This window comes from Pristis pectinata, chromosome 3 (genome assembly GCF_009764475.1).
Source record: "Pristis pectinata isolate sPriPec2 chromosome 3, sPriPec2.1.pri, whole genome shotgun sequence".
Taxonomy (NCBI): Eukaryota; Metazoa; Chordata; class Chondrichthyes; order Rhinopristiformes; family Pristidae; genus Pristis; species Pristis pectinata.
This window is the reverse complement of record NC_067407.1, coordinates 80,353,163-80,378,758: the sequence shown is the minus strand read 5'-3', so window position 1 is coordinate 80,378,758 and position 25,596 is coordinate 80,353,163. Positions and strand designations below refer to the sequence as shown.

Sequence of the window (25,596 nt, the reverse complement as noted above, 5' to 3'; positions counted from 1 at the left end):
AACTTTTAAAGACCATGGTTAAAGAGGCTACATTATATGCCAAAATAAAGAACTTCAGCACCTTGCAAGACCAGTTCCAGATGAAGATGTGAATTGTTGATCTATCTGGTGGTGAGACAGGATGGCTTCGGCACTTCCACCAGCTCGTGTTCTCTGTCTCCTTCCTTCCTACGAAGTGAAACTGAACCCTGAGAGTGAGCAGACTATTTGAGCTCAGAGTGTCACAGCTTAGTCTGATCATGCCCTCAGCTGAACTTGTGCTCTGGTTAATGTGACCCAAAGCAGTGTTTTTATGTTAGTGGTGGTTCTCAACAGGAGTATTTGGCGATGTGGTGTTGCCCAGTGGCCAGGCTTCCCAGTGATGCTCTGCAGTGTGATTCAGCGTGTTTGATTAGAATGGTTTCCAGTACAGCATTGCTTAATTCCACCAATTTTCTGTGGAATACTGCTCCCTTTTCTCAGATGTGTTCACTCATGGAAAACACTGTGAGTCAATAGATCACCCAGCTGGAAGGCATTCAGTGTCGAAGCTGCCAGCTGGATTGGTCTCACCTCCTGGCACGTCGGAATGAGGGGGAGGGCGGGATGTCATTCAGTCCCCTCGAGCTGCTCTGTCATTCAATCGGGTTATTGCTACCCTGTGGACCAACAACATTTACTTGTGCTATCGCCCTCTGCACCCTCTTCTACCCAAGTTCCATCACTCTGGTAGAAAGCTCCAGTTAGCCCCCCAGGATCCCGGTCCTTTGGGAGAAAGAATTTCAAATTTCCATTATTGATCACACTTTTGAAAAGCCCAGCTTAAAGTTTGGATCTCTAAAGACTGAGAAATCATTTCTCCGTCTTGCCTGTTGAATCCTTAATTCATTCTAAACACCTGAATCAGATCATCCCTTAAAGCTTATCAACTCCAGGGAACACAAGCTGAGTGCATGCTCATTATTTAACTTATTTAATTCAGGTTCTCCACATCCAAGACCCATTTGTCCTTTCTGAGAGAGGTTGCAGAGTGCAGTTTGATTGGGCTGAACATCTCCTCCCCTGTTTTCTGTTTCAGGGTGAAGAAGCTGAAGGAAACACTGGTGGCCGTGCAGCAGTTGGACAAGAACATGAGTAGCCTGCGATCGTGGCTTGCCCAAATCGAGACCGAGCTGTCAAGACCAATTGTCTACGAGTCCTGTGATTCTCATGAAATACAACAGAAGCTCACAGAGCAACAGGTAAACAGATATCCATCGCTGCCTGCCCAGTGGATGACCTGACTGATGACTGCCTCTAGAGGTGGGGAGGACAGTGGGAGCTGAATTAGGTGGTTGTGGGCTCAGCCCCCACCAGAGACTGGAGCCACAGAAGGTCAGGTGAAGGGGAGCTGACATTTCGGACATGAGTGGTTAAATTGAGGCCCATCTGCTCACTTGCATGCATAGACGTCGGGCTGCTACTTGAGGAAGGGTGTGCAAGTTAATCCTGCCATCCTTGTCAATATTTATCCCTCATCAACACCCCCTAAACCAGGCCATTATCACGTTTCAACTGTGTGACATTGCTGTACACAATTTGAATGCCAAATTTCTGACATGACGAGTGACTTCTCTTTGAAATTAATGGACTGTAGAGTGTTTTGGAACATTCTGAGGTTTTCTTTTCTTCTCTCACTCTTTTCTGAATATTGAAATAGAAGCAAGAGTAGATCATTCTGCCTCTTGTTCCTACTGACTGATCATGACGAATCTTTTACCTCAGTGACACTTTCCTGCACGAACCTATTATCCCTTGATATCCAAAAATTTATCGATCTGTGTCTTGGATATACACAGTCGCTGAGTCCCCTTGGATAAAGAATTCCAAAGATTCACTGCACAGTGCGTGAAAAAACTTCTCTTCATCTCTGTCCTGAATAGCCATCCCCTTATTTAGAGATTGTGACCCCCAGTTCTAGACACCTCAGCAGGGGCACAATCAACTGAACGTCTACCTTGCCAAGCCCCATCACAATTTTCTTTGTTTCAATGAGATCACTTCTCATTCTGCTAAACTTGAAACAGTATAGGCCCAAGTAAAAAGGTAAAATGCTGGAAATCCTCAGCAGATCAGACAGCACCTGTGGGAAGAGAAACAGAGTTATCATTTCAGGCCAAAGATCTTTTACCAGAAGTAGTTAAATACTTGATCAGTTCTAATGAAGAATCTTTGACCTTAAAGATCAACTCTGTTTCTTTTCCCACAGATGCTGCCTGACCTGCTGAGTGTTTTCGGCACTTTGTTTTATTTTGGTTTTCCAGCATCTGTTGTTTTTCAATTTTTCAAGTATAGGCCTAGCCAGTTTACTCTCTCCTCATGGGACAAACCTCCCCCATCCCAGGAATCAACCAGATGGACCTTCACAACACTCTCTCCATCACAAGTATAACCTTCCTTCAATGGGTGGACCAGACCTAACATAGTATTCCAGACGCAATCTGACCAGAGCCCTGGATGAGTGGAGCAAGACTTCTCTATAAATCTTGCAATGAGGGCCAACCCACCTTTTCCCTTTCTTATTGATGCGAGGGGACTTGACTGAAACATGCAAGATCCTGAGGGGTCTTGACAGGATGGAAGTGGAGAGAATCCAGAACTAGAGGTAACTACGGGTTGCCGATTTAAGATGGAGACGAGGTGAAATTTTTTCTGAGTGTTGAGGTTCTTTAGAACTCTTTCCCTCAAAGGGCAGTGGAAGCAGAATTGAATATTTTTAAGGCAGAGGTAGATATTTAGTTGAGAAGTAAGTGGGTGAAAGATTGCCACAGGTAGGCAAAGGGCAGAGTTGAGTTTATAACTGGATCAGCCATGTTGTCACTGAATGGTGGAGTGGGTTTGTGGGGCCAAGTGGCCTACTCCTGTACCCCCTCGTCTGTCATACATCCAAATGTCTCCAATATAATTTCACTTGCTTCCATCTGTAGTGGATGTACATTAACTTTAATCTTTTAATTTTTATATCTCTACAGAAGCTTGAACTTTTTTTTACATTTCTTGCAACCCTCCTCTTGTATTTTACTTTTCCTTTCCACAGCTTTTGCTGAATTTAAAGACTTCCGAAATTTCCCAATTTGGCTTTCATCTATTTTTGGTAACATTATATCTGATACTCTCTTTAACACTGTCTTTAAATGCTCTTGATCCGCAAGCTTGAACCATTGTTCCTAATGGGTTTTTCCCTAAAAAGGGGTTATTATTGGTATTATTGGTAAAAATTGTTGGTATTGGTTTATTATTGTCACTTGTACCGAGGTACAGTGAAAAACTTGTCTTGCCTACCGTTCATACAGATCAATTCATTACACAGTGCGTTGAGGTATTACAGGGTAAAAACCATAACAGAATACAGAGTAAAGTGTCACAGCTACAGGAAAGTACATTGCAGAAAGACAGAAGGTGTGAGGTCAAGAGTCCATCTCTTACTTTTAAACTCTTTAAACTCTATTAAACTCTACACTACTTTTTAAACTATTATTTCTTTAAATGTTAACCATTGCTTGATTACCATTGTAACTTTTAACATAGTTTTGCAAAAAATGATATAGCCCCTATGTGCCTTTTTGTAGCTTGCTTTATTCAGATTTAACACCCTGCATTCAGACTGAAATATCACTTTCACTTCTTATCAAAAATCCTATCATTTCACAAAGGACCACATAACTCAGATCATCAATTAATACTTTCTTGTTACAGAAACTCTTTGTCCTTGCCTTTTTGGTTTTTCTCTCTCTCTTCCCTTTTCTCTCCACTCCAACCCCGCCCCCCCCCCCCCCCAATCTTTCTGCCCACCTTTCTGTTTCCCTTTTCTTTACCTCTGATCATTGCTTTCAACGGTGCCTATACTTGCAGGAGCTGCAGCGTGACATTGAGAAGCACAGCACAGGTGTGGCCTCGGTTCTCAATCTCTGCGAGGTTCTGCTACATGATTGCGATGCCTGTGCCACGGAGACGGAGTGCGACTCGATTCAACAGGCTACACGTAACCTGGACCGCAGGTGGCGGAACATCTGTGCCATGTCCATGGAAAGAAGGCTCAAGTAAGGGTTCAAGTCTATTGTTGTTGTAGGCATATATAGGGTATAAATGCCGTGGAAGTTAGCTCTTGCTTCCTGCCGTTGACTTCAACGAGAGATGCATGACCCACAGAAGAAGAGCTTTAGTGTTCTCGATACAGACGATTGACCCTACCCCAAACATCTGAACCCTTGTACTCTCTGTAATTGAGGTACTCTCTGTAATTGAGGTATTTACTTACTCCTCCACAATATCCTGTCTCAGCCCATCTTCCAACACTGTCCAGGCCATTGTTCCATCCAACACCCCTCTGTAATCTGGATGTTATCCTGATCTCTGCTGCCTCCATGCCAAATCGCACTTACTCAAATCAGAATCAGATTTACTATCACTGACACATAATGTGAAATTTGTTGTTTTGCGTCAGTGGTACCGAGCAGACGACAAAATCTATACATTATAAAAACAAATAGTGCAACGACAAAAAGGAATAATGAGGTAGTGTTCATGTATCGTTCAGAAATCTGATGGTGGAGGGGAAGAAGCTGTTGTTGAATCTTTGAGTGTGGGTCTTCAGGCTCCTGTACCTCCTTGCTGAAGGTAGTAATGAGAAGACCCCCCCCCCCCCCCCCAATGTTTGCTGACCTTTTATTAGCTACTGGTCCAGCAACCTGTCAAATTTAAAATCCTCATCCCAGTTCATAATATCTCAGTAACCCCATCCCTTCAAATCACTACAACCTCCCTCCACCCCAAGGTATTTCACGCCAGATCACGTGCGTTCTTCCTGTCCATCGATCTACCATCGGTGACTATGCCTTCAGTTGTCTCAAAACAGAACTCCGGAATTTCCTCCATAAGAAACTTGCCTTTCTCAGTTAGGACCTCTGCTTTTGAGCTTTTGGTCACATGTCCCACTGTATTACTTTTAGGTAATTTGAATGTGAAGCATCAGATGTTGTACTGCGCTAAAGCCACCACATATGTCTATATCCAAGCCGAGCCTGTGATATGTTTAACAACCTCTGCTTTACCAACATCAGAAGCCCAAGCCAATATATGTGGTGTCCCCACAAAGCTAACATCATCTGCTTTAACCCTGCATCACTCCAGTTGGTTATTCTCTGCTTTGGATTCAACAGTACGTAGAACTGAAGGTTTCTTAAACTGGGGTTCCTTATATTAAATCAGTTACTAATTGTTTACAAGCAAACTGTATTAAGCAAGTACTGCCTCTAGTTCTATACTCTCCCTGATTAAGTGTTATGAGAGATCGAGAGGGAATTACAATGGAGTCTTGACAAATTGAATGTTCCAGTTTTGATCCAATTCCAACAAAAAAAAAGTACAGTTTGGAAAGTTTCTATATTTAAGTTGTATTTTTAACAATGACAAGCCGTGCCTTTGCTTGGTAGTTAGAAGTGTTGGCAGAAAGCCTGGCCAGCGAGATTAGCTTTGGGGCCTAAAGATGTAGGAACTGCATTTGGTTTTGAGGCCATGGTGGATAAATGCTGTGCCCCCAGTGGTGGAACGAGGATGTGAGGACAATGCAAATATTCAGAGACTAGAGGGCTCACACCCTACATGGGACTGCCAGAGTTTTTGGAGTAAATCTTTGATATGCCATGGTAATAATGCTGCAGGTTTGTGACCTCACTTAAATACCCCTGGCCTGGCCCCAGTCTACTGAACTCCCATTGCAAATTGCTGCAAGGTTATGGACTTGGATTTGGACTGACTAACCTGCAATAAATGGTTTCATATTCTACCGTGTCACTCTCAAGCACAGGCGAGCTACCCTTCCACTCACTCCCACGTGGTGATCACCCTGCCGTGCACGCAGAGGTTTGCACACAAGTTGAGGCCAGATAAAACTAGATCAGAGGAATTCCACAGCGGGTTCAGAGAAGGTAGCTTGGGTCCCAACTAAGCAGCCCTTGGGAGGGGTCCATCAGTTGTATCAAATAGCTGTCGGTGTGTCCTGACCACCCCAGCACCTTCCCACATCCTGAGAAAAGCTTTGGTGAACCTAGCCTAATGATGCTGGTTTAATGGCCTTCACTTTCTTTAAATTGCATCGGATCTCTTGAAGTTAGTCCAGTCAACCAACAGGGCTCTGGTGCTTATGCTATGCGTGAGCTTCCTCCTGCCATAATAAAAACAGAAAATCCTGGAAACACTCAGTAGGTCAGGCTGCATCTGTGTGAAGAAAAAGCCATGGAGTTCTGCAGCACAGAAACAGGTCCATGCTGATCAAGGTGCCTTTCTGAGCTAGTCCCATTTGCCTGCATTTGATCCCTCTAAACCTTTCCAAGCCTGTCCGAATGTCTTTTAAGCTTTGTAATTGCACCCGCCTCTACCACTTCCTCTGGCAGCTCGATCCACGTAACCACCACCCTGTGTGTGGGGAAAAACTTGCCCATTAGGTCCCCCTTAAACCTTTCCCTTCTCACCTTAAACCTATGCCCTCATAAGAACTTTGCCGCAAAACATAGCTCTGTTTCTCTTCCCGCAGATGCTGTCTGACATGCTGAGTATTCCCAGCATTGTCTGATTTTATTTCAGGTTTCCAGCATCTGCAGTTTTTTTTTCATTTCCTTTTACCATAGGTCATCTCGTCTAATGAAGCATAACTAAGCATTGTAACTTTTTTCCCCCTCTTTCAGGATTGAGGAGACCTGGAGGTTGTGGCAAAAGTTCCTGGATGATTATTCTCGCTTTGAAGACTGGCTCGAAACTTCCGAGCGTACAGCAGCCATGCCCAATTCCTCAGAGGTTCTCTACACGGTGGCCAAAGAGGAACTCAAGAAATTTGAGGTGCTGTAGCGAGGAGGCTCTATAGCTTCAACAGCCTGGCAGCTTAGAGTATCTCTGCCTTTTGCATCTCCTAACTGTTAGAACTGCTTATGCAGAACTGCATTGTTTGTGTTGCAAACTTTAACTGGGATTAGGCTTGGGAATCTCAGTTTCTTCATGACAGATTTGATTGAAGTTACATTTACGTTGACCCTCGTAACTTCCAGTTGACCTTGAAGATAGCTCCCTACAAAAATCTACTGATTTTGTCAGTTGAATTAGTTCTGGGCGTTCCTGGCACCCAGCGTCAGTGATGTCATCAAACAGTCAGTCAGATTAGAGGATTCTGCATTACAGAAAGTCATTTTTAATTAACTTAGATCATTATATAGAATGTTAAATAAAGACTGGAACTTACTCATTTGTACCTAAAATTTAAACAAATTTTTTTCTGAAAATAGTCCTTTGAAAAATGTATGTAAGGAAAATTGCAATGTATATTTATTCTTTTAGGCCTAGATGATTTACTAAACTGAAAATATGGCTTAATACGCCATTTAAATACTTATTTGGACCTAATACAACAAAGCACAACATATTCAGGGCATTTTCCAGCCGGACCACTTCCTACATCACTTAAATTTCAACTGATTTCCATTGATTCCATTGCAGAAGACTACAAAACAGGGAGCAGTCAGTGTTAGCAGCTGAATCAGTCACAGCATCTCCTCCATTTCTGTGTTAAACTACAGGTGCTCAAAAATCCCAACATTACTGCCCGTGACCAATGTATTCAAATATCTTTCAGCTGCAAGTACTTTATTTTGTCTTTTCCCATAAGAATACAAAATGTCCACATTGTCATTGGCAACTGCGTGTGTAAAGAGGTCACCTTGTAGTTGCAGTCTGCTCCAGTGGAGCTGCTGTAATGTTTCGCCTCTGGGAGGAGTGGACATTTACGGTCTGATAAATATGAGCGATATCACTGTAAAACTCGTGAGCAGTGACAAATGAAGTCTGCACACCCTGGCTCAATTATTCCCTTTTAAGTCCCTTTCATTGGAACCCACATATCGTCTTGACCAACCCAGAGGAGAAATGTAAAATGGGGGTTACTTGGAGCCTAGAAGTGTCCAGATTTGGAGATTGTTTGGGACAGAGGAGGCTACAGAGCCAGGAAGAAGTGAGGCCATGGAGGGATTTGAATGTGAGGACGAGATTATTAAAATAGAGGAGCTGCTGGATTGGGAGTTGACGTAGTTCAGTGAGAATGGTTAGAACAAGCAGCTTAAGCTGATGAGATCAAAGACGCAAGCGTCCTCTGCGAGGTGACTTTGGAACTGGTTCTGATGAAGGGTCATTGACCTGAAGCTCGCTCTGTTCCTCTCATCACGGATGCTGCCTGACCTGTTTCTTTCTCATGCATACTGCCTGACCTGTTGTCATTCTGTATTTACCCTATTGACCAAAGTCAGGATCTAGAATCTCCTATCACTTCTATAGTAATGTTATAATGCAAAGGTGATAGCATTAATACTAGGGAAAGTGAAAGTTCTAACTTTTTAAGTGGCTATATTTTGGTTTAAACAGGTGATCCAAAAGATAACTAGCTCAGTTTCATTTCCCTAAGCGATCTTTTTAAAAACAAAATATGCAGGTAGTTCTGCTATGACATGTGTTCCCGTAACGTGAATTGGATATAACGTGATTGATGGATTAGGGAGCACAATTTGCATTACTCGCGCTGCTTTGCTTATAGCACGATAGGAAAAACCTGTTTAAATCTTTTGCTTTGAAGGCAACTGTAGCCTGTTCTGCTATAATGTGAAGTTTCTTAGGAACATAACTATCTCATAACAGAACTCCCTGTTTTAATAATTCAGTGTTTGTATTAGTTCTGAAGCATAATTGGGATGTTCTGTTTCCTCTTCCTCAGGCATTCCAGCGTCAGGTCCACGAGAGCCTGACCCAGCTTGAGCTGATCAACAAGCAATACCGTCGCTTAGCTCGTGAAAACCGCACAGACTCTGGCAGCAGACTCAAACAAATGGTGCACGAGGGCAACCAACGATGGGACAACCTACAGCGGAGGGTCACAGCCATCCTCAGGCGGTTAAAAGTAAGGCTTCACTACTAGGAAGCCATGGGAGATTCTCTGATGGAGATTCCGCCCATATCTTTATGGTGGCACTTAAAACACTGGTTGGCAATACAACCTGATGCCATCAGTATGATAAAACCTCCCAGGGCCCTTATAGACTCCTACAGCACGGAAATGGGCTCTTTGGTCCAAGCTGTTCATGCCAATCAAGGTGCCCATTTTGTAGGACTGTTTTCTGCTAAGATTTTGGCATTGAGGTCCATGAGATACAAGAAGAGGTGACCAAAAATCTTGGTCAAAGAGGTAGGTTTGAAGAAGCATTTGAAGTGGTATTTGCGATAGATGAGGTTACAGAGCTAGGAAGGAGTGAGGCCATGGAGGAACTGGAATGTAAAGATGAGAACATAAAATGGAGGAGTTGCTGGACTGGGAGTTGATGTAGTTCAGTGGGACTATAGAGAGCAAGTTGGGTAGCTTCGGTTCATCAGATCACCTATGCAAGGGTCCTCCTGTGAAATTGGGAACTAGTTCTGATAAAGGGTAATTGACCTGAAACGTTGATTTTATTTCTCTCTTCATGGATGCTGCCTGACCTGCTGAATGCTTCTGACACTTCCAGTTTTTGTTTTGGATTTCTGGCAACTACAGTTTTTTTTCTCTCTCCCCCCCCCCCCACTCCTAATGCAGACTGTGACTAAGTGGGAGTGTTCTGAAGGTTGAGCCGAGGCATGTTTCCAAAACAAAGCAGGCTTGCTCTGCCATCCTAATAACCCCAGCATTAGACATGCCTCGCATTGATCCAATAAATAATGGAGCACAAAAGCAAAATACTGCAGTTGCTGGAAATCTGAAATAAGCAGAGAAAAATGCTGCAAGTACCTTACGTGTCAGGAAGCAACTGTGGATGGAGAAATAGACTTAATGTTTTGGGCCAATGACTTTTCATAAGAATCCTGTAAAGAATGCAACAAACAAATTTTGGAGAAGAGCGAGGGGTGCAGAAAACAAAAAGGAAAGGTCTATGCTAGGTTAAATAGATTAAAAGACAAGTGGCATGAAAGAGGGTGACAAGAAGCAAAAGAGTGGAGTGTGTTAATATTGACTAATATGAGTAGATAAAATGTCAGTATTTCTACTTGAATTTGATTTCCCAACTTGCTTCCTTTTAAATTTATTTGAGGGCCTATATGCAGTACAAAACTTTGTGGTGCAACTCGTATTGTTCACCTACAGCCAGTAGCAACTGTATAAAACTCCTCAGCACTTTACAGACCTGCCCAATACAGTGGCACAGCAAATGTAAACCAAAAACTGCAGATTCTGGGAATCTGAAATAAAACAGAAAATGTTGGAAACAGTCAGCGGGTCAGGCAGCATCTATGGAAAGGGAAACCGATAGCGTTTCAGGCACTTCTGATGTGTGGCACAGCAGTTAGTGCCACTGTCTCACCGCTGCAGTGATCCAGGTTCAATCGTGACCTCGGGTGCTGACTGTGTGGAGTCTACACGTTCTTCCTACAACTGCATGGGTCTCCCCCGGGTGCACCAGTTTCCTCCCACATCCAAAAGATGCACAGATAGGTTAATTAGCTACTGTAAATTATCCTTGGAGTAGGTTAGTGGCAAAAGAATCAAAGAAGAGTGCTGGGCATGTGAGAGAGAATATGTTGGAGGGAAGTTTGAGAAGGAACGGGTACAGATGGGATTCCACTGCTGGGAGCTCGTGTGAACCCAAGTGGCTGCCTCTTGTGTCTTGGGGAGAAGGGCAGAGGTTGAGGGAGCTGCTCAAGAAACTTGGAGAGAGAGCTTCCAGAATTTTCTAGAGGAGGAAGCTGTGGCAAAAATGTTATACTTTTCCACAGTTGTGTATTTTTGTTTAAGAAAGCAATGTGAAGGGTAGTTGGGGTGAGTAAAACCAACTCACGTTCTCGGCAGAAATGATGAACAGTATCATTGTTTGACCGGTATAAACTGTTCAATGCCTGGTTTGGAAGAAGGGGAAAATGCCATCAGTTGGAAGTGAGCTTCACATGAGGCTGTATGAACTTACAGTGGCTTTCCTCTTTCTTTAAACAGCACTTTATTGGTCAGCGAGAGGAGTTTGAAACTGTGCGGGAGAGTATATTGGTCTGGCTGACTGAGATGGACCTACAGCTGACAAACATTGAACATTTCTCTGAATGTGATGTACAAGCCAAAATCAAGCAGCTGAAAGTAAGTTTTAAAGGACTTTTGAGGTCATGTTTTGGTCTCTGTAGTAGCGAACAGACACCCTGTTTAACATTCCACCCAAATTTCTCTTCCATTGACTTCACCCACTTTATGTCTTAATGTTAAGCTGCTGGATGTGTTTCCCTTTTTATGGAGGACTGTAAGTTGATCTCCTCCATCAAACCAGTTCCAGGTGAGGCTTAAGCTAATTTAATACAAGGTGTAACTGGGAGAGTAAATCGAATGCTAGATCATACAATAGAAAATTGATGGTACCTCAGCCACCTGTTGCATGTTACATCCCTTCCAAATAGTATGGATTTAGTTTGTAGGTGGACTGCACTTAAAATAAGATCAGAACTTGAGAATACTTCCTGCTGTCTGTATTCCTTTTGATTTTTCCCACTCTCATCATCAGAATAGAAATGACCGAGAAGGTAAAATGGGAAGAATAAAATGGAGTCCTTACAGGAAGCAGGCTGGGAGGAGGTATGATCAAGATAGCTATGGGCTTGTAATGGATTTTTGTTGCTAGCCTATTGCACAGAGATGGAGGTGGAAGTCGAGAAATGAAAGGGAAGTATTAGAAAGGGACCATGTGAAAGTGAGAATAGGGTGGAAATTGACAGCAAAGGTAATGAAATTTTTGACTAATTGACTTAACACAGCCGCCCTAGGGCAGATTATAAATAAAGTTGGACATCACTAGTATGTCAGGAAAGAAGTGTTTCATGTCAAGAATGCCCCTATAGGGTCTACAGGTAGGGTTAAGGTAAACATGGATCCAAGTTTTCAAAAAAGAGAAGAAATGGAGGAGATTAGAGTTGAAGGCTCAGTCCCTTGTATTGTAGCACAGCAGATGGAGACAGTCCTGTAGAGAGAAGGTCATTTGTTTGAAAAGGCCGGGCATACTGGAACAGAACAGATCATCCATAAAAAATCAGCTCTGGATTTCAGATTATGGCTCGCTACAGGAAACAATCTGGCATGTAGTAATTGTTCTTCAAAGCTCCCTTGCCTTCACTGTAGCTGCTCCATCTCTGCAGATGGTGACTGACCTGTTTCCATCCCACAGGCCTTCCAGCAGGAAATAGCACTCAACAAGTCCAACATTGACAGCCTCTTCCATCATGGAGAACAGCTCATCGAGAAGAGTGAACCCATGGATGCTGCAGTAATTGAAGAAGAGTTGGAGGAACTTCGGCGCTATTGTCAGGAGGTTTTTGGCCGAGTGGAGCGTTACTACAAGAAGCTGATGCAACTTCTAGTAAGTGCTTGTGGATGTTCCCGGACATGTTGGGAGGTGGGGAAGTGTCGTTACTTTTCCCTGTCATGTCATCAGTTCCCACTAAGTTGATAACTTGGTTTCCTCCAATCACTGGTAATGCTGCTTTGCAGAATTTGTGGCTGGATACTGTTAGCAGTGTTGTGAAGATCCTCTGAATTGCAATGTCAAGTAGTTTGTACAATTTTTTTTTGTTTTTCATTGGTCACATTTGGAAGGCTAATGAAGTAAGCTGTAGGATAGCAGCCATGTAATCAGTGACCCTTGCAGTCTCTGATAGGAAGTATCACTTTAATAGGACTGAATATTTAATATTTCAATTTACTGAATAAGCACTTAAAAGATTCCTTCAGCAAGAGTTGGCTTCTAATTAATTAGTTAAAATGGAGTAGGAACTTTTAAACTAAATGAAAACAAAATTGTGGAAACACTCAGCAGGTCAGGCAGTATCTGTGAAAAGAGAAACTGGGTTAATGTTTCAGGTTGGAGACCTGTCATCAGGACTGGCTATTAAAACTCTTTATCCCAATCGTGATGAAGGATTCCAGCATCTGCAAATTTTTTGATTTTCATTTAGGGACATAAACTTTTCAGCTACTAAGTGGAAAGAAAACAGGTAGAAAGTAACAAATAAGTTAAACCTTGTGTATATCCAGAAGAATATTTAAGTGATTTGCTTGAATTGAAATAATTGGCCAGTTAGATGATGGCATGACAGGGAAATTCTGTCAGGTTCACAATTACTGGAACGTGTGAACCTGTACATTGAGACAGTTGTCATTTTAAAAACCTGTGACTAATGTTCAGGTATTTGGAACTGGGTGTTGTGGATCAGAACTGGGGCTGCAGTGTTACATAAGTGCCAATTATTTGCCCCTTGCTCTTGTAATATGAGGGTCCGTACTGGGAGCTGAGAGTCACTGAATTCCATTCTCATGGAAGACAGCGTTAGACTGTTACCCTGTTCTGAAGCCAGGCAGCTTGTGTCTGAGCTGGGTCTTTCAGGAAATATCCAAGGTAGTGTGGTCACTTTTGAGATTGAACTTTGCGCCCCTGTTCAGCTCATTGGGAGGTCTGATAAATAATCATAATGATTAGCAATTATAATCAGAATCAGATTTATTATCACTGACATATGATGTAAAATGTTTTGTTTTGCAGCAACAGTACAGTGCAAAGACATAAAAATCTATAAATTACAAAAATAGTGCAAAAAGAAAGGAATAATGAAGTAGTATTCATGGGTTCACAGCTTTTTCATAAATCTGATGGCAGAGGGGAAGAAGCTGTTTCTGAATCATTGAGTTTGGGTCTTCAGGCTCCTGTACCTCCTCCCTGATGGTAGTAATGAGAAGAGGGCATGTCCCAGATGGTGAGGGTCCTTAATGACGGATGCCGCCTTCTTAAGGCATTGCCTCTTGAAGATGTCCTCGATGGTAGGGAGAGTTGTGCCTGTGATGGAGTTGGCTGAGTCAATAAATCTCTGTGGCCCCTTGCAGTCCTGTGCTTGGAGGCTCCATACCAGGCAGTGATGCAACCAGTTAAAATGTTCTCTGCTGTACATCTATAGAAATTTGTAGAAGACTTTGGTCACATACCAAATCTCCTCAAGCTCCTAGTGAAGTAGCGCAGCTGGCGTGCCGCCTTCATGATTGCACCAATGTGTTGGGGACGGGATAGATCCTCTTGAGATGTTGACACCTAGGAATTTGAAGCTGCTCACCCTTTCCACCGCTGACCCCTCAATGAGGACTGGTGGGTGTTCTCCTGACTTCCCCTTCCTGAAGTCCACAATCAGTTCCTTGGTCTTGCTGACATTGAGTGCGAGGTTGTTGTTGTGACAGCAACGTAAATCAGATCATAAAAGCAACGGCTCAGTGGAATCTCACAAACAGCTTGGATGCTGTAGTCTGATAACCATGAAAGTTATTTGCTTTGTGATGTTGCACAAAAGAGAGAGACTTGCATTTCTTTTGCACCTTTGCAGCCTCTGCATGTCCCAAGGCCCTTTCATGCATACATTCAAAATTAGGAACAAGAGTAGGCCACTCAGCCCCTCAAGCCTAGTCTGCCATTTCGTAAGATCAAGGTTGATCTGATTGTAACCTCAGCTCCACATTACCGTCTACCTGTGATGGCCTTCCATCTCCTTGTTTATCTGTGTCTCAAAAACCTTCCAAGATGCTACTTCCACGGCCCTTTGAGGATGTGAGGTCCAAAGACCTTCCTGAGATTGCCTCATTCTCTTAATTGAGCAACCTCTTAATTTTAAACAGTGACCTCTAGTTCTTGATTCCCTCACAAGAGGAAGAAACATCCTCACCACAGCTAGCCCATCAAAACCCCTCAGGGTTTTCACCATGGGCTAAGTACATATAGTCACTGTTGAAATGTGGGAAACGTAACCATTAGTTTGCACAGCAAGCTCCCACAAGCAACAATGGATTTTGGCTGGAGACGTGTGAGACGACAGATGCTGGAATCTGGAGCAACACACAAGTCGCTGGAGAAACTCAGCGGGTCAGACAGTATCTGTGGAGGGAAGTGGACAGTCAACGCTTCGGGTGAAGACCCTTTGGCTGCAAAACCAGTGTAACCATTGCTGTGCACAGCAAGATCCCACGAGCAGCAACAGATTTTGGCTGGGCATTTCTTGGATGAGGGATAAATGTTGGCAAGGACCTCAGGGAGAACTCTCTTGCTGTCCACTGAAATAATGGGATTTTTTTTTTTGCATCCACCTGGTAGAGGAGATGATGGAGTCCAGGATCTAACACGTAGCCTGATAGATGGCTGCTCCAACACTGCCTCAGCATGCAGGAGAATGTCGAAGCTGAATTTTGTGCTGGAGTGTCTGGAGTGGAATTTGAATCCACCACTTTCTGACTCGGAAGCAAGTGTGCTACTAATCGAGCGCTGTTGTTATTCTAAAGTACAGTCAGCAATATTTGCCGTCGCACTTGATCAGAGAATATTCCGCAGGATAACTGATCAATTCAGTACAGTGTACTCAACATCCTGCTTTAGATTTTCACCTGTGCCTCTTTTACGGCTTTCTGGGATGTATCATACAGAGCTATGCATGGCAGGAGGGCAGGTTCATGAGTGGAAGGCTCCTAGGCTGAGTATTCCTCTGATTTGTGATCCATAAACAGTGAATGCATAAAGGGAGACCCATCGCCCCCACCCAATCCCTGTCAAAACACCATGTTATTTAGTAACCACTGTGTTGTAGCAGCTGTGGTTAGTTGTAGTCTGGTTAGGAATGTAATGATAAACCACGGGCTTGAATGCTGAAATGTGCATGCATCTCTGTAAACCTTTGCCCCTGAAGCACTAAGGCTTCAGGAGCTGGTTGCTATGCCTAGTCCCTGGATAATCTGTGGCTCGGCAGCAATATTTTACTCTAGTCTAAACACGTGTCATCAGAGAGAATCATCTGCAGATGCTGGGGCTATTTATAGAGCTGTAACTGAGCCTGGGTGTGGAGCAAGTTCAGATAAGGTAAAGTAAAAGTAGGAGTGGGTGCTTAGCTCTTAACAGAATACTATGCATGCCTTGTAATTCTTACACTGGTTTCTGTAAGTCTGCTTCAATTTATCGTGCTTGACAGATTGTACTTTATAGAAAACGTTTGCAATTATAGTTTTGTTTTTCAGCCAGCTGGTGCTGAGGCATTGGTTGGTCAGGGCAGTGGGTACTTGGGACTGCACTTGCTTCACACCATGTTTATTCAATGCAATGAATAGAATTTCAGGATGTTTAAAACAAGAAAATGAAATGCCAATGTGCTAACCTGCAGTGAGATATTGAACTGGCTCAGACTGGTGATTAACCTCTCTCTCAGACTGGTGATTAATTGCTCTCTCTCTCTCGCTCTCTCCCTTTTCAATTTTTCTTCCTCCTTTCGTACATTTTCTTTCTCCCTCTCTCCCTTTTATGTCTCTTTTCTCACACATACAAATGTTCAAGGCTAATCTTCTACCTCAGCTCCATTTTCCTGCCCTATCTCGTATCTATTGGCTTCATTGATATCCAGAATTCTATCCGTCTTTGTTTAGAATAAACAAAGTGATTGACTGAGCTTCCACAGTTCTCCAGGGTAGAGAATTCCAAAGATTTACTACCCTCTGAGTGAAGACATTCCTCATCATTTCAGTCCTCAGTCGCCTGCTCCTTATTTTAGGACTGTGAGCCCTGGTTCTGGATGCCTCAGCCAGGGGACATACCCCTCCCTGTATCCACTCTGTTAAGCCCTAAAAGAATTTTTGTAAGTTTCTATGAGGTTACTTTTCATTCTTCTAAACTCTGGAGGGTACAGGCCTAGTCTTATCAATCTCTCCTCATCCTGCAGACACACCATCCCAGGAACCAGGTTCGTGACTCTTCCAAGGCAAGCACATTATACTCTAAGCGAGTTCCCACCAAGGCCCCATGCAATTGCAGTAAGATGTCTTTACTCTGGTGCTCAAATCCTCTCATTATAAGGCTAACATACCATCTTGCATCCTAACCAACTGGGGAAACTGCATGTTGGTTTTCAGTGACTTGCGTACAAGGACACCTAGGCTCCCTTGAATATCAATGTCGCTCACCATTTAAAAAAATACTCCGCTTTTCTGTTTTGTGCACTAAAATGATGACCTCACATTTTTCCACGTTATGTTCTATCTGCTACATTCCCATCCACTCGCTTAGCTTGTCTGTTTACCTTTGAAGGCCTATTGCTTCCTCATCAGTACTGACCAGTTTCATGTCTTCAGCAAACTTGATAACAAATCGTGAATACCTGGGAGCCCAAGCACTGACCCTGTGGTACCTCACGAGTCACATCCTGACAACCTGAGAAAAATCTGCTTGTTCTTTCTGTCTGTTTATCAATTCTCAATCCATGTCGGTACATGAAAGCCTCCAATTCTCTAACCTTGATGATCAACTTCCTTTGAGATCTTAAGGAAAGCCTTCTGAAACTACTTAAACATATTGCATCTACTGGTCCCCTCCTTATATTCTACTTATCACATCCTCAAAAAAAAACTCCAATAGATTAGAGTCATAGAGTCGTACAGCACAGAAACAGGCCCTTCAACCCACCACACCCATGCCAACCATTTTGCCCATCTACACTAATCCCATTTACCTGTACTAGGCCTATATCCTTCTGTGCCTTGCCTATTTAGGTGCCTGTGTAAATGATTCGTGAACATGGTGATAGAACCACCTCCTCTGGCAGCGAATTCCAGATATCGACTAAGCTCTGTTTTAAAAAAAAAGCTTTCCCCTCAAAACTCCTTCCTCTCGCCTTCATCTTATTCCCACTTGTTTTTGACTAGTTGAACGTGATTTCCTTTTCATAATTCCATGCTAACGCTGCGTAATTCTATTTTTTTTCCTACTTTTTGTCATTGCACCCTTTATTGTAGATGGCTGTGTTCTCCCTACTGCTAACGTTGGTAGCTTCCTGTTTCCTCCCTCTCTGCCCTTAAATCATGGAGTGGTTTGCTGTTCATCAACCAGCAAGAGCCAGTCCTGAATCTATGGAACTTTGAAGGATGATGACAGACTTCACCTGTTCCTCCTATTTACACCTCCTTCCAGCATCCCTTTTGTTATTCACTAGTCTTCACTTCCTTCTTTCAGCCAACGCCACCACTGCTTGTGGTATTCCATCGCTCCCGCTCTCCACTCTATCACAGACGTCCCCTTTTGTTCACTTCACCTCTTCCCCGTTCCTCTGCAACTTCAAGCCTGTGTTTCCATCGTTTCCCAATTCTCACAAAGGGTCACTGACTGGAAACTTTAACTCTGCTCCTTTCTCCTTACATGCTACCTGATCTGCTCAGTTTTTCCAGCAATTCCTGATATGATATCAAACTATAAATTATTTCACAAAAAAAATCTTGCCTTCCAGGAAAATAAGCTGAACTCTTGATATCGATTGGTTTGTATGAATCCTTTATTCTGCTTTTTGAAGGTCAGAATGAAAGTGAAAATGCTTATCTCTCAAACATTCTTGTCATTGGGATTCCACACAATGTGAATGAATGCCAAGGTGCTCTTTGCAACCAATGTCAGAACAATTTAAAATAAAAGAACAAAAAACCGTAAATAATCAGCAGGGTCATCAGAATTGTTTACAGGCAAGATCAAAATAATGGTCTGTGACATAGTAAGCCATGGACCAGGAGCTGGTAAACGGGTTAGTATGGATGGGTTGTTGTTGGTCAGCATGGACGTGGCAGGCTGCAGTGCCTTATTCTGTGCTGTACGAGTCTATGATATTGTCAATTGTCAAATAAACTCTGGCAAAGGGTCTGCACCCAAAACATTGACCCTTCTTTCGCTGTGATAGGGACTGACCTATCCCACGGTATCTCCACATTCTGTTTGAACTCCTAGGGACCCCATCCAGGAAACCATTAGCCCAGAATGCACTGGTGGCTTTTGTGAGACGTTTTGTGCACCGTGCACACCTTATCACTCACCTTGAGCAAGTGTGACTGATTAGTAGGAGCAATAACAGACTAGATCTCCTTTGTTAGAATATTCCTTCGGTTGGGTTAATTGCAACATCAGAACTGCAAGCGTGACATAAACACCCTGTAAATATTTGCCATCAATAAGGTACATTTTTGTGGGTCCTGCTCAAAACTTCATATACTTGGGATCAGCTTGATTCACAACTTGCATGAGTACCACATCAGACAGGCTGTGAATCTGACCTCTATACCTATCTGGCAAAGCTTTGTACCAGATGTTCAAACCCCCCCAAAAGTGACCCATTTTGTACACTCCTGCGGAGGGTGACAACAAGATGCCACTTGTTAGCTTTAGGGTGTAGAAGCATAGGTGCCTTTAAGAGGGAGTTCTGAGTGTATGAGAGAGAAAGGGATAGGATATGGTGAGAGGGGTTCGTGTGGAGCATGTACTAGTTGAGCTAAATAGTAATTGGTTTATTATTGTCACGTGTATCAAGATACAGTGAAAATTTTGTTGCAAGCCATCCAGATGGATCTTTCCAAACACAAGTTTGGATCATTCCAAACAAGAAGAAAACCAATAGCAGAATATAGTATTACGGTTACACAGAAAGTGCAGTGCGCGCAGAGAAATAAATTGCAAAGGCCATGACGAGGTAGATTGAGAGATCAACGGTTCATCTTATTCGTACAAGAGGTCTGTTCAAGAGTCTTGTAACAGCAGGATAGAAGCTGTCCTTGACCCTGGTGGTGCATGTTTTCGAGCTTTTGTATTTTCTGCCCAATGGAAGAGGGGAGAAGAGAGAATGATCTGTTTCTCTGCCCTCTTTCTACTTAGTTCTGTATAAAATGACCTTGGAGATACAGAATTTGTTACTGCAGTGCATGCAGCTGGTGTGGGGTCCTTTCGTTTTCCTTGCACAGGACAGTTTGAGTAGTGGAGGTGGTAACCATTCCCCTTCCTTCTCTCTCCTCGCCCTCTTTCTGTGCAGCTGACAGATGACGAGCACGACGCATCAGATCGAGAGGTGGAGCTGGACGATGCGGGCGAGTTCTCAAGCATTCACTGGTTTGACAGAACTGCAGAGAGTACAACAACCACTCCACTCTCTCTGAGCCAGGGCACAAGTGTGCAGCAGCCCAAGGACACGCGGTCAGGCTGCGATACCCCAGCCAGTGTTGACTCCATCCCCTTGGAGTGGGACCACGATTACGACCTGAGTCGGAACCTGGAGAGCGCTGTGTCACGGGCACTGGAGGGAAGGGAGGAGGACTTGGAAGACCAGGATAGTGATTTCTACCTCAAAGGTGCGGCTGAACTCGCAGGTGAGCTTGTCGAGTGAAAGTGAAAGGGGCGAGGGGGTCTGTGGGGCGGAGAAGGTGGGGGCGAGGGGGTCTGTGGGGCAGAGAAGGTGCGGGCGAGGGGGTCTGTGGGGTGGAGGAGGAGGTGGGGGCGAGGGGGTCTGTGGGGTGGAGGAGGAGGGGGGCGAGGGGGTCTGTGGGGCGGAGGAGGTGGGGGCGAGGGGGTCTGTGGGGCGGAGGAGGAGGTGGGGGCGAGGGGGTCTGTGGGGCGGAGGAGGTGGTGGGGGCGAGGGGGTCTGTGGGGCGGAGGAGGTGGTGGGGGCGAGGGGGTCTGTGGGGCGGAGGGGGGAGGTGGGGGCGAGGGGGTCTGTGGGGCGGAGGGGGAGGTGGGGGCGAGGGGGTCTGTGGGGCGGAGGGGGAGGTGGGGGCGAGGGGGTCTGTGGGGCGGAGGGGGAGGTGGGGGCGAGGGGGTCTGTGGGGCGGAGGGGGAGTGGGGGCGAGGGGGTCTGTGGGGCGGGGGGGAGGTGGGGGCGAGGGGGTCTGTGGGGCGGAGGGGGGGTGGGGGCGAGGGGGTCTGTGGGGCGGAGGGGGAGGTGGGGGCGAGGGGGTCTGTGGGGCGGAGGGGGAGGTGGGGGCGAGGGGGTCTGTGGGGCGGAGGGGGGGTGGGGGGCGGAGGGGAGGTGGGGGCGAGGGGGTCTGTGGGGCGGAGGGGGAGGTGGGGGCGAGGGGGTCTGTGGGGCGGAGGGGGAGGTGGGGGCGAGGGGGTCTGTGGGGCGGAGGGGGAGGTGGGGGCGAGGGGGTCTGTGGGGCGGAGGGGGAGGTGGGGGCGAGGGGGTCTGTGGGGCGGAGGGGGAGGTGGGGGCGAGGGGGTCTGTGGGGCGGAGGGGAGGTGGGGGCGAGGGGGTCTGTGGGGCGGAGGGGGAGGTGGGGGCGAGGGGTCTGTGGGGCGGAGGGGGAGGTGGGGGCGAGGGGGTCTGTGGGGCGGAGGGGGAGGTGGGGGCGAGGGGGTCTGTGGGGCGGAGGGGGAGGTGGGGGCGAGGGGGTCTGTGGGGCGGAGGGGGAGGGGGGGGGAGGGGGTCTGTGGGGCGGAGGGGGAGGTGGGGGCGAGGGGGTCTGTGGGGCGGAGGGGGAGGTGGGGGCGAGGGGTCTGTGGGGCGGAGGGGGAGGTGGGGGCGAGGGGTCTGTGGGGCGGAGGGGGAGGTGGGGGCGAGGGGGTCTGTGGGGCAGAGAAGGTGGGGGCGAGGGGGTCTGTGAGGTGGAGGAGGAGGAGGGAGCAAGGGGAACTGTGGGGTGGAGGAGGAGGAGGAGGAGGAGGGGGCCAGGGGAACTGTGGGGCTGAGGAGGAGGGGCGAGGGGAACTGTGGGGCTGAGGGGGGAGGTGGGAACCATTGGGCGGAGGAGGAGGGGGGGAGCTGTGGGGCGGAGGAGGGGAACTGTGGGGAGTGGGGGGGGCTGAGGGGAGCCGTGGGGCATAGGAGGCGGGGAGCCATGGGGCCGAGGAGGAGGAGGAGGGACAAGGGGAACCTTGGGGTGAGGGAGCCTTTGAGTGGATGGAGGGGTGCACATGGAAGCCTGTGGAGGTAGGTCTGTGAACAAGGAGTAAGGTTGAGGGTCTGGGGAGGTGGATGGGCTAAGGGAGTTCGGGCTGTGAGATTACAGTCAGGCAGTGAAGGTTGCAGCAGGGCGCAGGTGCCCAAGGAGGGCCGCAGATATGCAGCTGGGGTCAGGATGAGTCAGTAGAGTCAGTGTGTAGGAGAAAGTGGTATCTCCCCTGTACAAAAAAGAATGCCGTCAAAATATTTTGCTAATTAAAATTTCAAATGAAAACCTTTCTTTTCATCAATTCACTCCAGCTGTTTTTGTTTTAGCTCAGTGGTTGTCTCTCCACAGCTGCCCCAGTGATCAAGAGGATCAAGAGCTTTGTCTAATGTTCCTCGTGTCACCTTTTTGTCTTTTCTAAAATGATAGCAAGGAAAAGGGATTTTTACTTCATTGGAGCATTCCAAGGCACTTCAAAGTCAACAGATTCTTCCGTGCAATTTGGTCAACTTGCACCTCTGCCGTGTTTTTCCAGATTTCCCCTCTGGAATTGAGCAGATTTGCCATTAATGCCCATCCCTAATCGGACTGAGGCTGATTCAGAGAAGTTGGATCAGCTGCACTGCTGTGGGGCGGGAGTAACTTGTGTTTGGGTGAAGGCAGGTTTCCTTTCCCAAAGGGCATCTGTCACCCAATTGTAATTATTACAATCTACAAATTACCAGATTTGTCACCATTATCTTTGAATACCTGTCTGGGTTACTAATCCCTTGCCAAAATCCCTCCACAGAATCACAGGAAGATTAGTACAGGAGGCGGCCATTCAGCTCATAAAGGCCATGGCAGCTCTCGGCAGGAGCAATCCAGCTTTCCAGCACCTGTCCCGCTCCCTTCTGAAAAGCACAATTGAATCTGTCTCTACTGCTTCCTCTATTCCAGATCCTAGCTTGACTTTCATTCTCACAGATGTTGCTGTTCTATGTCTTCTGTTAAAATAGTGCTGCAAGAAGGCGATTACAGAGAAACAACTTGCCTTTTCAATGCCACTCTCATGTCTTTAGCAGTGTCTCCTAATGCTTTAATGGTTGGTTACTTGTTGTTGACTTGTAGTTGTAATACATGGAACTTGGTAGCCAATTTGTATTCAGCAGTTGAATGGTCCTGCTGTTACTGGGTTCAAGTGACTTTGAGGGGTAAATTTTGGCTGGGTCATCAGGGAGATCTCCCCTGTCCTTTTTCAAATTGTATCATTGGATTTTTTTTCTTATGACACAGACCATTGGTCTTGTGTTCATTGCAAAATAGGAACCGTTCCAGCAGTGCTCCTCTCTGTAGGTACTGCATGCTCACTCCGGATGCTCCATGGATAGCGGGCCTTGATCCTAATCAGGTTCGTAAAATCCCATAATCAATAGGCTGATGGATGTGTTGTATTCAGAAAATAGGAGCCTAGAGTTTATTAAATATTGAAATATTCACCAAGGCAGGAAGAGTGATGGCTGACGACCGTGGATAAAGTGGGAATGCACAGGGTGGTTTTTGCCAACCTCCCTTTCCCAAACCCAAACCGGCAGCTTTATTACTTAGAAGGAAAAGAAAGCTAGATGGGGCCCTGTAAACCTAGGGAAGATGACATGAGGGATGTGTTCATCTGGAACGTGAAAAGAAGCTAGCAGACTGGTAGGAAAAATAATTTAAGAGGCTGTTGAGATTTTTCTTCGAGTTTCAGAATACAAAGGGGTGGAAATTGTGTGACACTTTAATAAATTACATCTGTAGGGCTGCGTAAATCAGTGGTCTCCCAACCTTTTTGAATGGAAGCCTCGTGTTCATACCCTGTTAAGCACCTGATGTCTCACGTACTGGAGTTGTGACTCTCCAGGGAGTTCCCAGAGACTACTAGCAGCCCTGTAAATGGGACAGCTGGCCTGCCGAGTATATATTTATTTATCTTTACTCTTTTGTATACTTTCTAACTTACTTGCCTCAAATATTAAAGCCTCTCCAACCTTCCATGTAATCCTTTGGTGTCCCCAGCCTCACTTACCTTGGGGTGGGTGTGGGGGACGGTTTCTGGGCACTGTAACTGGAGAAGTGGATGTGAGCCATGGGCAGAGCGTAGCACAGATTCTCAGGAATGAGGTGATACAGGATGTCTGAAATAAGAACAGAAAATGCTGGAAAAACGCAGTGGGTCAGGCAGTGCCTGTGGAAAGAGAAACAAGAAGTAACGTTTCAGGCTGAAGACCCTTCATCAGAGTGTGTCCTGAGATCACAGTGAACAGAGTAAATAATGTTCATAGGCCTAGCTTGTATTCTATTGAGTATAGAAGATTATGAAGGTTATTTAAGATGATTAAATGGACTTGATGGAGTAGATAGAGAAACTATTACTATTAGAGTCAAATCGGAGAGGGTGAGGTCTGGAAGCATTTGTTCACCCAGTGGGTTTTGGAAATTTGTATTGTATTCCTCCACGAAAGCTGTTGTGACTGGAGCCAGTTCAGGATCTCAAAGTTGAGACTGATGGTTCTTTGTTAGGCAAGAGCCTACTCCTTGATGAAGGGACAGTGTCAATTAAGTTTTATAGCACACTAGATACCTTTATTAGTCACATGTACATCGAAACACACAGTGAAGTGCATCTTTTGCGTAGTGTGTTCTGGGGGCAGCCTGCAAGTGTCGCCATGCTTCCGGCACTAACATAGCATGCCCACAACTTGCTAACTAGGCAGAACCCTTAGTTGTGGGAATGCAGGACTAGAGAGTGCAACCAACACCATTGATGAATTTCTTCCAGCGTTTGCCTGGTTCAGGATGAGAGTAGGGTTGCCAACTCTGGTTGAACGTTTTCCAAGAGGTTCTATCACGTGACCTCAGCCTTCCCCATCACCACTTCACACTGCGGCCTGGCCAACACTGCCATCTGTATGTTCAGAAGTGCATTCTGAAGTGTATTCTCCTGTTTTCCCTGCCCTCCCCTCCCTTCCCATCCCACCTTCAATGGAAATATAACTGATAAAGAATTTAAAGGGGAAATGGAAAAACTCTTTTGTTAATAACAGAGAAATTTTTCTTGCAAATTGTTCACAGTACTGTTGGTGGGGTGGATCAGTCTTAAGAATAGAAAATCCTGGGAAATGCAGAGAGTTGGCAACTCCAGCTGAACAGTTCTTTCATTCAGATTCTGAGTACTAGGCACCCAAGAATGTTATAGTGTTACATATCAGGAACCCACCTGGGTGTTGGACTTTTTAACAATCCAAATTTAAGGGAAGAATCTTCGGATAAACAGTATCACTGCACCTTGAATGGCCAATTCTCTGACTGGGTAAATATCCTGCACTGAGACTCTCGCATGATTTGTGTTTTATCTTAAGAAGAGTGAAGGTTAGATTTTTTTTTGTCCACCAGCAGATGTTTGTGTGGCGATGGATCCTTCTGACAACCGTAGAAGATGGTGCAAAGAGGAGAAGGGCCATTGCCTGATGCCAACTGTGTTCTTATTTTCACAGATGTAGTGATTCCTGAAAGCCCAGAAGCCTATCTAAAACTGACTGAAAGTACTTTGAGATCCACTGGTAGGCATTCAACGATCCGAGCATGTTCTGGCTCTCCCACATCAAACCCTACCAAACCCAACCCTTGTCATCCATTTTAATACTGACCTAGCATCATTCCTACCTGACCTCCAATTTGTATCCCTCACTTGTTTTGTGGAATGCAAATCCAACCGTAAACTCATTAACTTGCAGCTAACATTTTTGAACCTCCTTGGACTAGTCTAGTGGCCAGTGCATGCTTACCCTTCTGGGGTTCGTGGTCTGCCTTGTACAGGTAGGTTTTGA

The 25,596-nt window shown here is 45.5% G+C and overlaps 1 protein-coding gene across 1 annotated transcript in view; it reads left to right on the top strand.

The window, feature by feature from the left end:
• syne1b (spectrin repeat containing, nuclear envelope 1b) overlaps positions 1–25,596 on the top strand; it is a 392,896-nt gene that overhangs the window by 335,610 nt on the left and 31,690 nt on the right. The window contains 8 exon segments of the mRNA XM_052012795.1: positions 1,058–1,220; positions 3,871–4,058; positions 6,702–6,852; positions 8,768–8,950; positions 11,009–11,146; positions 12,219–12,410; positions 19,900–20,233; positions 25,264–25,329. Of these exon segments, the coding sequence (XP_051868755.1) occupies positions 1,058–1,220; positions 3,871–4,058; positions 6,702–6,852; positions 8,768–8,950; positions 11,009–11,146; positions 12,219–12,410; positions 19,900–20,233; positions 25,264–25,329 (1,415 nt within the window).